Here is a 14,393-nt window from a genome sequence, read left to right as displayed (position 1 = left end):
AAAGTTTCTAAGGATCCGTTCACTTTAAGAAGTGAGTTGCTGGTGTCGGTGTGGTTCAGATAAAAGCCCACAGCACAGTACTAACTCATAGCTCATCATTGTGCATACAGCACATCATTTCAACAGCTAGTGGATGGAAAGTCATCATCATTACCATCATCAGAGTTCATATCAAGGCTAAATTCAGTAATTTTAGTACTACAGTATCATTTCAACAAAGCTATAGGCTATTGAACAGGTTCCAGTACCCAAATTTCAACAAAGCTCCTTCATCATGTCAGGAATAAATGAAAAGAAAAATGCTGTCTTACTTTGTTTGAAAATGCTGTAGTTTAAACTCTCAAAGCAGCTTAGACATTATTCTTTACTGCAAGCAAGAGAAAGAGTTTGCTGTACTAAACATGGATTTACACTGGTACAAAGCTACTCAATCCGTTGAATTTGATGAACTGTTCTAGTAAACCTGTCGAGGCATTTTGACAAAACATCCTTCATTCTGTACACCAAACACAAAATTTGAAGGTAAGAATTTTTTTGCCTACAAAGTAGAGTTGAAATGAAAACACCATTAACCTTCAGCCTTTAGTCACTGCCACTGTAAGAACCAGAGTATCCCTGGACACACTGAGGTCTAACTCTGCCGCTGTTACTGCTGCTGGCATTATAATTCAGCATATTCAGCCTAATAAGGCCACTATCACCTACGATAACACTGTACTTCAGATAAGACTAGCCTGAACATAGAGGCTCATCATAGTTTTACAGCAGCATAAAGAAAGCCATGATAAATTACAAATATATCTCATCTTTCTGATCCTTGCTGAAATTCTGCATTTATCTATTTAAGGAAAAGGTACTGTAACTATACCAGCTGAAACCAAGTTACAGATTCTTTCATGAGGATCCTTGTGTGTGGTGTCTTTATGATTTCACACCTCATTTTCTCCATCATTATCATGTTTACTAAGCCTCTGTCACATGTTTTAAATTACATGATACATGTGATGAAATTTCTGACTTATTAAACATAATTAGTGTTATTGTATGTTTCCTTTGTTGCACCTGCCTGTTCACAGTATTAATTATTGAATATCATGCTTTTTAGAATGCACAGCATATGTGCCAGTTTTTTTACAAGAGACGTGTGACACTTTTTGACCAAAGTCTGCTGGTGATAGCATTTTATATAACAGTTTTAAAACAGCAGCTTGTAACTCTCATATATTGGTGCTGAAATGACAGAACTGCCAAAGATAAGGATTAACGTACTGGCAAGGTAGAGTCTGCAAGTGCTGTCAGCCTCTTCATTTGGAGAGGGCATAGCTATTCAAATCTTTTGTTTGACAAATGGCACACATAGACCACATCACAGGGCTGGGAAAAGTTTTATATGTCATTGTATTCGTATCATACTGTATGTGTGAAAATTAAAGTAGTTAACTGTGTGTATGTAGAGCTGGCAGGACTGCAGGAGTGAGTCATGAAACACAGGGGGCTCCTATAAATCTGACAGCACATCAGACAAAAGCATATAATTGTGTGGGTTACAAGACTGGCAATATGCATACCAACAGTAGTGTTGGTATGCAAGTCCAAAGCCTGCACATGTAAATTCCATACCCAGCTTTTGTTTCTGTTGTCTTAGATGACTTTTGATCTACAGTGAGTCCTCATCAGAGTAAACTAAAAGTTCAGTTTTTCACAAATAAATCTCCAACTGAACACACACTCTATAAAAACTAACTTGGATGGATGGCATAATAACCTAAAAAGAGAAAAGCTACAACCAGTCATTGTGAGTGCTACTGATTTACTTCACACTTGTGTCTTCACCCATATGCCTACCATTTTTCTGCCAAGCTTCTTCTGTCCTACATCAGCAGTCATGGCCCTGAGAATATTTTCTGAGGCAGGCAGCACATTGTAGGCCCCAGGGCCAGGAACCTCTGACACCACATCTTCAAAACGCTTGGAGCGGTTCTGAAGACTGCGGCCACCATGGATGTTAGGCTGTAGAGGCAAAGGTTCAACAAGAAGGCAAGCAAAGTGAAACATGCAATACAATCAAAATATTTTTGCTAGGCATTGAAAAATACTTTCCTAAACTGGTTTTGTAACAATATGCAAACATCATCCTCAGTTACCTGTCATTTTCCATACTGATGCATACTTTCATATAATTTAACTGGGAACAGCAAATTATACATCTTATCATGATCTCCTGGACAGTGAAATTAGTTGTTCCTCACAACCATCTCTCATCACATCTCTTCTAATGGTGTTTCCAGTTATACAGGTATAATAATAACTTAGAATAACTATCTTCCTTCTTGAATGCACCCCCTAAAAATACACTCAGACCTCAACTCATTTCTATTTTTTTTTCTCTAAAAACCAACAGTACCTTGAGAGGTAAAGAGTCATACTGTCCAGGTCCTGGTATCTCATCACTGGATTTTGTTAATAGTGACTGCCTGTTGGTCAAGGACAAGAAGGGAGCATAGCCATCTGTAATAAAGAAAAACTCACAAAAATGAGACATACAAGTTGCATGACTACACTGGCCAAGATGTTGTATGCTGTTTGTTTATTAACCCTTGAAACTCTACAGCTTAGGTTTACAGGTTTAAAAGACATTTTTTCTTTTTAAAAAAAAAAATGTGAAAAAAACATAATTTATCAGAGCTAGAAACTGTCCCAATTTCCTGAAGGTCCTTGAACAAAGTATGTACAATTTGCACACCCATCTGTAAAATTGACCAACGATTGTCTTTGAAGATCTGTGTTCCTCATTTCAAGTGTGAAGCCATTAGTGACTTAGCAGTGACTAACAGTTATGTTACAAAAATCCAGGGACGTCTACTGTACTGGACTGAACTCCAGGCTGTGCTTACATCGCTTAAATAGGAGACAAGTAGGAAAATGAATTAAAAATGTAAATGCGTAAATATCTGTAGTATATACAGTCACCGTTTTCACCAGTATTGGGTACACCTGTGGACACCTGGAAAATGTTGCACATTTTGGTTCTGGGTGTTTTTAATTTTTGTAAAATACATAATCAAAGAAATTCAACTGTTGCTTTTTTTTTTACGATTTACGACATTATAAGCTTGTCATACTGTACAAAATACATTTTTGAGTTTTCTCAATTTCTAGCAATGATTGTGTTCCTTCCATAAAAGTGCATAACTTTACATTGGAGTGAAAAATGAGCCCATGGTGAGGAAAATGCGAGAAGAGAAGAAAAAAAAAGCCTAGAAACTGCTTGGCATTCAGTGGGTTTGTTATACATTTTAGCTTACATATTGTATAATTAATAGTTACACTGCCAGATAAAATATTTGTCTTCACTTGTGGGCAGCAAACCGAGGCTAAAACTGTGAAGAATTTGGGGAACTAATAAACTGTCATTCTGCCATTTTGCTAACTGTTGTTTATGTGATATTAGCATTGTAAATTAAAGCTAGCTAGTCAGTTTAATTTCATTTTTAAAAACATACATCTGTGCCATACTTTTTTCTTGAGAAACCGTATAGAAGAATTTCTCAAGTAGTCTACAGTATTTCACGAAAGTCTTGCCTGTAACTAAGTCCTACTACCTGCTACCGTGTAACTGCGCCGGCTGACATTGTAGGATCCGGGGCCAACAGCCGATGAAGTAGCGCCTGTTGACACGAAGGTCACTCTTGGAGCTCGTCCATACATCTTAACTTACACTCTCCACTTAGCTTTGCTGAACTTCATTTGTACAAAAGGCTTCAAACAACTGCTTGAGTGCTCCCGAAGGTATAGCTGTCGTTTTGTAAAAATGTTAAATGAAACAGTCCTGCCCTGCTTTCCTCTCTATACTGTCTTGACTGCGCTCGTCGTTGCTAGGATACCACATATCGTTACACAGTGACCGGAGTCAGAAAACCAACGAAGAAGAAAAAAAAAAGTCAGGTGAAAACTAACTTCCCTTTATGGAGGTTTTCTACCTCCCGTATCCTCCTGTATTAAAAGAACATTTTTGTAACCCCAGTACGCTGTAATAATTTACTGTAATTACTATACAGCCAAAGTCTAAAAATACAAATCGTAAAATCGGATGCTTTTTAGGAGTCAAAAACAAGAATGACTATTAACAACACTCTGCTGTAGAAACGGACTAAAGTGAATAAAAAGAAACTGACACAAACTAGAAACAAAACGACAGATTAGGCACAAACGAGATAAAAACACAAACTAGGCACTAAACAACAAAAGAGACACAAAACAATACAAATAGAGCAAAAAACAATACAAAGAAAACGCAAAACAATACAAAATGACACAAATTGACAAACTAGAGACACAGCGACAAAGAACAGATGCAAAATGACACAGATGAGGCACAAAATGATAAGAATCAGACACAAATGAGACATTGACAGACAAAAAACAGATACAAAGCAGCACAAAAAGGACACAGGGCAACAGAAACTAGACCAAAAAAAAAGACAAAATGGGACACAAAACAATGTAAACAAGGCACAAACAACACAAAATGACACAAAATGAAACAAATGACACACAAAGCAGACACAAAGCAAGACAAACGTGACATTAAAAGACAAAAAAGAGTCACAAAACAACACAAATAGAACACAAAGCAACACAAACAAAAACAACAAAAAAGACACAAAACAATACAAATAAAACACAAAACAATGCAAAATGAAATACAAGATAACATTGTAAATGATAAATTGTTCTCAACTGATCTTACCTGGTAAGATAAAGAATAAATAAATGACACAAAATTACACAAATTCGACATAGAACGACAAAGAACAGACATAAAATGACACATTTGAGACACAAAATGACAAAAACTAGACACAAAACAACACAGATTGGACACAAAAGACAACACAAACGATACAACCGAGACATTAAGCAACAAAGAGCTGACACAAATGAGACACAAAATGACAAAAAACAGACACAAATTAATGCAAATAGGACACAAAACTGCAGCTACAGTTAATGTTGATTACAGCGACAACACAATATAAATACAATATGTCACTGGTAAGTCTAGTTACAGTATTAAACCATAAACCTCATATATTTGTAGAGTAGTACTGTATTCAATTATACAGTAAATCACTGCTGAAGTATATTACAACAGCAACACTGTAAAAATACAGTAAAACATTGGTGACCGCAGCTGACAGTAATTTACTGTCATTTTACAGGGAAAATTGTTACAGTGTAATAGTGTCAATTTTGCTAGCATTATTGGCTTTGCTAGTATCTTGTGTAAATCTATCTTCTGTAAACTATTTCCTTAAACTGCATAATGTTTAGTCAGTCGGCAGTTATCTGATGTATGTTTTATGGTTGTTGCCAAGGAGCAACCATAGTCCAATCCTACCATCTAGTGGATGAATAAAATGAGGCAGCCTATATGTGCACAGTTAGAGCTCATTTAAACAGAAAGGCAACCCTTTCATTAAACAAATTACATCTACATTGCCTGCTTGTTTTGGAGATTAAAACAACAGTTTGGCCTTAATGTGCCACTTTTGGCACCATTTCCATTGTTATTTGTTGTCTTCGCCTGCTTGATCCTGCACTATTAGGTTCCCCCACAATGTACGTAGTTAAGATTTGGGTAATGAGAGCTCAGGGGAAAGCAAAGCAAGTAACAAGTGCCTCCCTGAAGTGATGGTGAATTGCTTCTGTATTTGAACTTCCTATCACGTCTCAGAAGGTTTGCCCTGTACACTGGTCTTTCATTTGGCAAATGTTATTAACATTATATACAGCAGAGACGAAGCTTGTTCTGAAAGGCAATCTGTAGCAGAGAAAACAGAGAACTGCATTCATATCATCAGTGTAAGTGGGATATTTTGGAAACAAGCGTTGTGTTATTTTCCATTAACACACCATCCATACGTTCGTGTGTTATTTTCACATCGCTATTTCACACCTGAGAGTCTCTGCATTTCAGTCAACAAGACTGACCTTTATGCTACTGATTGGAAAATTGCATCTTTACTGCTCACTGAAAGTAATTGTAACACGTGACTACTGGATAACATCTGAAATGTTGACATTGCCAGTTTTATTTCACTAATTATCAGCTGTGTTTTCTCAGAGATGTGGGAGGATTTTTATTTGCTCTTTTTTTTTAATGAAAATGTGTACTGCTTGTCAGCAAACTGTGCCATAAAACAGGACATGTATGATTGACACGAAAGGGATCAGGGAGAAAGGAATCAGTCTCCAATCAGATAATAAAGCTGAAAATCCTATTGTGGTTTCTAAGTGATTTATGACTAGTAAAAATACAGACGTGTCAAATTAAAAGAAAAATTCACAGCTAGCATCTTAGTTAGATGTTGCCATGACATTCTGCCAGAACAGCTTCAATGTGCCTCGGCATTGATTCTCCACGGCTCTAAAACTCTACTGGAGGAATAAAACACTATTGTACCTTCGGATATTCCTTCATTCTGCATTTTGATGATGGTGGAGAGCTCTGTCTAACATGTCAGTCCAAAACCTCCTAAAGGCGTCCAATTACGTAGAGATCAGATGACTGTGAAGGCAGTAGTCTAGGATTCCCATTATAGAGGTGATCATTCGGGACAACTTTGTATTGATTTATAGTGGCCCTTCACTCTACAGAGACAAGTGGACACGCTTTTCACTTTAATTTGCTTTCCAGTGGTCTGTCTCAGCTCTCAGTACTTGTTTTTCTTTAACCTTTCTTGTGCTTTGTATTCTCCTTCTTCCTAGACTGTGCAATAAAGCGAGGCTTAATATGCTATGAATTAAAATGTGTCATTTTGGCTTAACAAGTCAAGGATAAATAAGAAGCTAAACTCAAAAACAATAGTGTTTAGGCTCAACAAAAAAAAAGAAAGAAAAATGCTTTGCATCAGTCTTTCACAACAGTTTCTAATGAAATCACATTCAACCAACAAAACACACTGACTTGGGTGAATGAATTTTCCCTTACAAGGCTTTTTTTTTTTTTTTTTTTTTTAAATAACCACTTCTTGAAACACGAGTTTTGGTCGCATGAACAGAAAAGATTCCTCATAAATATGATGTTGTTCCAGTTAAGAACAACTTCATTTTTATGAGGAAGACTAGTATCTCCACTTTATTTAAAGGTCATTTTCAAGTGTTTTGTACTTTTTCATCATAATTATAAACACAAGGTTTTAAGTTGAAAAATATTTTGTTTAATGAGTCTCTCTAGTTATATTTTCTTTAGCAATTTTTGACTTTTTCGTGTATGTATTCATGCAGTAGTTTTTTAAAAACTAATTCATTATTTTTGAATATAGTGTATAATTATATTTTTTGGCAATTAGCTCTTTCATATGTTTGGAATTGCAGTCATGTATTCGAACGCACAATATTTAAGTACTGAAAACAAAACAACAAATCAGAGTTTTAACTGCACACAGTTTTAAGCAGTTATCAATATCACGGTAGTGCAACTCATCAAAAAATAATGCTTGAAAATAAAAAGGTTTATCTAAATCAGTAAATTCGATTTTTTAAAATATATATTGCAACCATGTATTTATTAATTAATAGAAGAGGCTCTATGAATTACTGCTTAGTGCGCAATTCCACCAGTGGAGGGCAGCAGCAAGCCTCAGAGGAGCCGAACCTTCCTCAAAATCAAAGGAAAGCAAGTGGTGCCTTCAGTGTAGTAGGAAATATAGCATGAATAATGGTAAATTGGAAATTATACCTCAGTGTTGAGTTTTAGTATTTTTATATGGTGTTTGTGGAGCTACATTATCCTTGGTGTTTAAAAAGTGCAGATAAATGTTTTTTTTTTTTGCAAATAAATCAATAAAACACACACTGTGATGCATTCACGAAGAAAGAATTTACCTAGCGTCAGTGAAAGCAGCACGGGTTATCACCACCATCACAGCACAGTGTCTGTCATCCCCCCAGCAAGGTGTCACTTTAGGCAGCTAACTATCAGTTCTACTCCGCATTTAACTAGAGTATTTTGACACACACCTCTGCTTGACATCTCGAGGGCCTTTGGTGCCATGAAAGGAATCAGGTTTTTCGTAGTTTTCTTGGTGCTTTCCGCGTCTTTGCTGTGTACGGCCGAAGCGGGCAGGAGCAGGACCAGCAACCAGAACAGCTTCCGACGGGCAGCTAACGGCGTCTATCAGACCCTGAGCAGCGTTTTCGGGGAGGACAACATCAGAGGGTTATACAAGGTGAGTGAGTCAAATTTAATTGACATTTCAGCGACTGGCTTTGTTCGAGCAGCTTGTAAGTAGCTGGAAGCTAAAAGGAAGGTGGGGAAAAGAGGTTTGTGGTCTGAGCATGGCGAACAGGAAAGAAGCGCGCCCGGGCCTGGCCAACAATTTCACGGATGCCATTTTGAAAAATTAGCCTTTATCCCATGATTTCAGTCTGGGGAAATGCCAGCCGAGGTAGCACTGATGCGAATACAAAAATGAGGTTTGTGTGCTTGCCGTGTTACCTCAGTACTTTTGCTGTGTAACAAATTGTCCTTAATGCCACTTCATTAGTCCATTAGTGAATGCAGCTATTGTACCACAAAAATGACATAAAACCCCCACTGGTCAAGGCCACAACAGCTGTTTCTTCATGTTAGCTAAATCGCTTCATTATTAGAAAGCGGCTCTTGTTAAGGAAATGCTGTGTTGGTTTGTGTGCTCTCATTGGTCCACTTGTATTTCCTGCATTTTGAAATGTGCTCATGTTTCCTGTATTTGGCCGCCAAACTTAAAAAAAAAAAAGAAAGAAAGAAAGAAAAAAAAGTGACATTTGTTTGACTAGTCACGTGATAATTTGTTTAGTAGTGGAGAAAACTGTAGAAATTTAGCCTTCATTTACACCTTCAGATATCAGGGTAAAATAAAAGCCTCGTGTCAGTGATGTGTGGTAGCATATTTAACATATTTAGTCTGGCGATTCTTCTACAGAAGCCCTCGATGAGGTGATCTGCAGGGATGTATTGTAGCCTTTCATTGATGCTACCATAGACTTTTAGCATGAGATATGTGACTTGTCAAACACAGATGTTAGGGTCAGTAATTACACTTTTGTTTTTACAGTAGTGTCTACTGTCTAAAAATGGCTCAAACTTTATTTGCAGCAAAGGAATCAGTTCCTACTGAGACTACTGTTCCTGTAATAGTTTAATGTCGTTTTAAAATTACAGTTGTTAGCTCACTTTAAAATGAATTATCAAATCAGTTACTCAGAGAATTGCTAAACAGCTGTTGGATTTAAAGCCACATAGGCCATTTAGAGTCTAAGAGATACTAGTGGTTTGACATCTTACTTGTGCATTGATCTAAGGACTGTAATGTTTGCCAATCACCAGATCAAAAACTGTCACATCACTTCCCCATTACTGTCCTATTAGGGTTTAATGTTGTAATATCCAAACTGTAGCCTTTCAAAGACAACAGAAATTACGGGTTAAATAAATAGATACCAAGCTAACAAAGCACTACATTGCACAATAGTTGTGAAATGTATGCTAGATTTTGACATAGCAAAGAAATATTTTGCCTGACAATCTACCGTGGTCCCTAAAGACAAAACATCTAAAGTGTTTTTTTTCCCCAATTGACATCACAATGTCAGTTTAGGAAAAAACTGATGGTGTGATGGGTTTTTTTTCTGCATCATCTATATAGTGACAGGAAAATTTTCAGGAATGTTCTCCGGATGACTTGAATAACTTTATTTGTGGCTTTATGGTGCTGATTTAAATGATGAAAAGAAAATAGTTACATTGCATTGTTTAGTGCCAAAAATTGCTAGACACTGACAGAATGCCTGTTTTTTCATACAACTGAGGGTGCGTTCTTATTTTATTTCTTGCAACCAAATTTCCTTGTTTGAAACTGTCAATTAAATCAGATTTTTCTTGTAGATTAGTCATGCAAATAAGAACCATGTGACTTTTGTTTTCATATCAAGCAGCAAAAAAGTTGGGGCATGATGTGTTTCAGTTAAATTCTCCTGCATTGGGCCTACTGTGCATGCACATATCACGATCAGCTCCTTGACTTTCCTTCCTTTTGTTTTATAGTTTTTCTCCAAAGCAACGGAGCGGTTCGTCCATGGAGTGGACTCTTTTCTGGACACCATCTGGAAGATCTGGTCAGATCTGCTGGATGTGATGGGCATTGACTGTAAGTCTTTTAATGTCCTGATATTATGATTAGAAAAGTGATGGAGACAGTCACACAAAACATGAAATATCTCAAGTCAAGAAGTGTGAAATTACCTGAAATAAACTTTCCAGCTTCCAGTATCTGTCACCTGACTTGTTGGAGCAAACCAAGCATGCTAACCTTCTTTATGTAGCACCGTTCAGACAAGTAAAATGCAGTTCAGAATTCTAAACATAAGATGTTGACGTACTCTTGTCCTTTTCCCTCTCTTGTCTATGTAGCCTCAAACCTCAGCCACTACTTTAGCCCCACATCCCTCACCAACTCCCCGGCACGTGCCCTGCTTCTGGTTGCCGCTGTACTCTTGGCCTACTGGTTCCTCTCTATGTTCCTGGGGGGTTTCTTTTACCTGCTGCACGCTGTGTTCGGACGCTTCTTCTGGCTAGCACGTGTCACCCTCTTTGCCCTGTCCTGCCTCTACATCCTGCAGAAGTTTGAGGGTGACCCTGAGCGCGCAGTGCTGCCGCTGTGCTTCATCATGGCCGTGTACTTCATGACGGGGCCTGTGGGGGCGTACTGGCGCCGTGGAGGCGGGGCAGGTTCACTGGAAGAGAAGATCGACCACCTGGACACTCAGATCAGGCTGCTCAACATCAGGCTGAGCCGTGTTATAGACAGCCTGGAGCGCACCGGGGAACAGTAAACATACTGTAGGTTGGGTTTCGGGGGGGGGGGGTCTTGGGGAAACCAGATGTATTTGATAACAGAATACTGTTTGCTACACACATCTGCAGCAACACAACTACTGGGTATTTACAACTCTATTGTCAGATGTGGACGAAACTAGATTTGAACGTAGTATTTTAATGGCTTGAGTTGATTTCAGTAACAGGAAAGTATAAATCCTCAGAGGTTTGGACAGTTGACTTGGAGCTTACGCAAATCAACCAAACAACATTTTTTTTCTTTTGTCTTTTTTGTCACAAGGATTTGGAAGGTTTTTCTACATCTCTGTCGAATTTATCAGAGAGATGTCCAAGGTTTTCTAAATGTTCATCTAATTGTACACCTGAGCGACTTTTGAGAAACTCCCAAATCCGAAAGTTTAAGCACTGCTGTCAATGCGTATGCTTATGTATGTTTATTTGTGTCCTTGTATATAACCTGGGGGCTAAGACTCAGTTTTGTCCACAAAAGACATTTTTCCCCTTTTTGAAACTGCTACAGTAGAAAGTGGATGGGGTGTATGATACAGGGGACTTCTAATATGTAAAATCTTCAAGATGTTGAATAGTTGTCAAAAGTAACCTTAATTTATTCCATTTTCCATCCAAAATGTTGAAGTCATGTAGATCTAGTTTGTTTCATTGAGTCACCATTCCATAGTGACAATAGTTTGACATCAGGACCTCTTTTTCTCATGTGAATGTGTATGTGGGTACATGAGCAAATGCACCTGACCTTCTCGAATGTGTGTGTGCATGTGTGGGGGTCAAGCGTGTGAAATGGGAAAATCACTGTATTCAAAGTCACCAACAGACTTGGAGAAAATGCAGAAACGCAGCACTATCTCAGGGACTCACCCAACGCATATGTTGAGCTGAAATGAGATATCAAGTACATTAAAATCACGTCTTGGTCTCTTTGAGTCTCTTCACAATTCAGATATAGTTTCAATTTTTTTTCTTGGTAAATATGTGTGTTTTTTGCATTGTGTTGAAATTGCAATGTTTGATGTCAAAGTTTGAATCAGTTCAATCAGTTTGACACAAGCAGAATTATTTTAGGGAGTGCTTCTGAATTCTGAGTTCAGAAATGGCATTCTTGCATTTAAATGTGTGACAGAATTTATCCAGAAAAGTGGTCAAGAATAAATTGCTGGGGATGCTTGAGTCACATCCGTCTGGGTGGAAATCTGTCTTAACTCAATAATGTCTTTTAGGATTTTTATTTTGATGTAAATTTTTCAACTTGATTGCAGATTTAATGAAGTCTGGTGTCTCTGTACAAATTGTACTGCATGGCATCATTTAATTCTGTTTTTAAAACGGTTGTACATAATTTTAAATCTATTCTTGGTAGTTTGTGACACTTAGGTTTACCAAGATTTTGAAGGTAGTTTTTAACCAACCTGATCCTGCAGTGTATTACTGTTTTAAAAAAAGATGCTTTTGGCATTTTCTTTGTGTGCAGCATTGTAGCCGTCTCTAGTTTATTAGTTTGATTGGTCTTTTTCTACATTTACTCTTTCTGCCATTGTTGTCTCTGTCATCATGTATTGTCATGAGAGAATGAGCCCCACATATGTCTGTGTTTGTGGCCTATCTTCATCAATTCATATCTTCCCCACATCACTTTTCATATATTCAGTTTGTTGAGTCTGTACTCTTTCTTTGCATTTGTATAGAAATGACCCTAATGCTGTGTAGATTCATAGAAAGTTGGTGCTTTTAGTGTTAATAAGAAAGATTGATTAAAGGATGAGTCTGTAATGTTACTGACGCTTAGCTGATATGTTTATGATAATATAGAGGTCAAAGAATGAATCAGTATTTATATCCTTGATGCTCAGACTGTCAGCACCTACCAGTATGTGAGGTTATTATTTTTTTTATTTCTCTCAGTAGTATGGATGTGATATTAACTGTTCTTTTTGAAGAAGAAAGGTGTAGTATCACAGTAACACCAGGTGCAAACACATGGACTCTTTGGCTGTTTCCCAGCAGTCTGTTAATTGTCAGATTGTGTGGTTTATGTGTGTTTAGTAGAATGGCTGAGTTCAGGTCCTTATTAGTTATTGGTATTTTTTAAAGTTCATCATGGAATTCAGACTCAATGCTGCCAAAATGCAACAAAAACTCATATTTGAAAATAGTAATGTATTTCAGTTATGTGGAAGTCTCAGCGTTCTGAAGGATTTGCCCATGTGTCCAGTGTTATCTGCGATTTTCTTGCATGCTCTGCTTTATGCCTATAAAGTTAAGTTACAATACAATATATACATGTTGTTGACTGTCTAGGTAGAGGGCCCTTATGAAACGTGATGTGTGATGTTAGCCAGAAGTTATCATATTTGGAATTGTGTAAGTCTTGTTTTTCTGTACCATTACAGTTACATTTGCACTGATTGCTAAACTGTGTAGACCAAATTATGATTCTTGAAAAGGCTGTTTTGGCATTACAAGACTAAACTGGACGCAGACTCTCTTCTCTCATTCCATAATCACAGCCATGCTGACTAAGGCACATTTTAAAATATGTAGTGAAAATAGTCTTTTCTCCAACTTACAGAAGTACAGCTGACTTAAGAGAGCGGCTTGATCCGGGTGTCTTGTAATGTGGTTAGCCTGACGGTCTGTAGCCAATGATCTATGTATGTTTAACCAATGACAGCACATGTGACATATGAAGGTTTACCATTATTAATAATAATCATGTATGTTGTTGAAGGAAAGTGTTTCCCAGTTTAGAGTGGATCATTGCACTGCCGTGTGAAAGTTCAGTCACAAACTTGTAATTCAGGTGGTTTAGAATTTTGAGGGATGTTTGTCAGATCTTATATTTTAGACACTGAAAACTGTTGAAGAAAAAAATATTATAAATGAAGCGGTTTCTCTTTAAATTGCACTTAAGTTCTCTCACACCTAGAAAACACTCAAAAGGCTCCAAGAGGGGGCTTTACTCTTCCTTTTACATATCATGGAAGAGGAAGTGAATAAAGCTACCACTTAGATGCTCAAAGATGCCAAAAGATCCTTCTGTTGGCATTTTTCTGCATCAGAATGAATGCTACAGTCAGATTATATTTATTCTCCGTTTAGAGTGTCTTCTGAATGACTTGTAATTCCAATAATTTAATGTACTGTATCCTACATATTTCTATTATTCCATGTAGCCTGCTTTTTATAATATGCTGTGCCAATACTGTATGTTTTTTATTACTTTGCAGTTATTTGTAACTGTTGATTTCTGAGTCCATGCAGATTTTCTTAATTTCACCAATCAACATTTTTACACCTTTTTTGTTATTTGAATATTTCTGTACTTACATGATGTGGCAAGAGCCAAACTGTCCTGCCTGCTGTTGTTACTTTGTGTTTGAGTGTGTGTCTTTATGAAAACCTGTTGGTGGGCAAGTGGTTCTTTTTGTGTCTGTGTGAAAATGAGGTCCAGATTTGAGTAAATTAAACATCACAGTATGACTAAATGGCTACTACT

The 14,393-nt window shown here is 37.3% G+C and overlaps 2 protein-coding genes across 2 annotated transcripts in view; one reads left to right on the top strand and one right to left on the bottom strand.

Moving 5' to 3' along the window:
- stpg2 (sperm-tail PG-rich repeat containing 2) overlaps window positions 1-3,861 on the bottom strand; it is a 66,151-nt gene extending 62,290 nt beyond the window's left edge. The window contains exons 1-3 of the mRNA XM_023280871.3: window positions 3,603-3,861; window positions 2,405-2,508; window positions 1,846-2,010 (exon numbers count right to left, since the gene is read on the bottom strand). Of these exons, the coding sequence (XP_023136639.2) occupies window positions 1,846-2,010; window positions 2,405-2,508; window positions 3,603-3,708 (375 nt within the window). The 5' untranslated portion in view covers window positions 3,709-3,861. The remainder of the gene's footprint in view (window positions 1-1,845; window positions 2,011-2,404; window positions 2,509-3,602) is intronic.
- A 4,056-nt stretch (window positions 3,862-7,917) lies between these two features.
- Window positions 7,918-14,382, top strand: bri3bp (bri3 binding protein). Its single transcript, XM_023280870.3, has 3 exons — window positions 7,918-8,234; window positions 10,091-10,193; window positions 10,457-14,382. The coding sequence occupies exons 1-3, from the start codon at window positions 8,058-8,060 to the stop codon at window positions 10,876-10,878; spliced, it is 702 nt and encodes a 233-aa protein (XP_023136638.1). The 5' UTR covers window positions 7,918-8,057; the 3' UTR covers window positions 10,879-14,382.
- Window positions 14,383-14,393: the final 11 nt, after the last annotated feature.

This window comes from Amphiprion ocellaris, chromosome 6 (assembly GCF_022539595.1).
Source record: "Amphiprion ocellaris isolate individual 3 ecotype Okinawa chromosome 6, ASM2253959v1, whole genome shotgun sequence".
Classification (NCBI taxonomy): domain Eukaryota; kingdom Metazoa; phylum Chordata; class Actinopteri; family Pomacentridae; genus Amphiprion; species Amphiprion ocellaris.
This window is presented reverse-complemented; position numbering and strand designations above follow the sequence as displayed.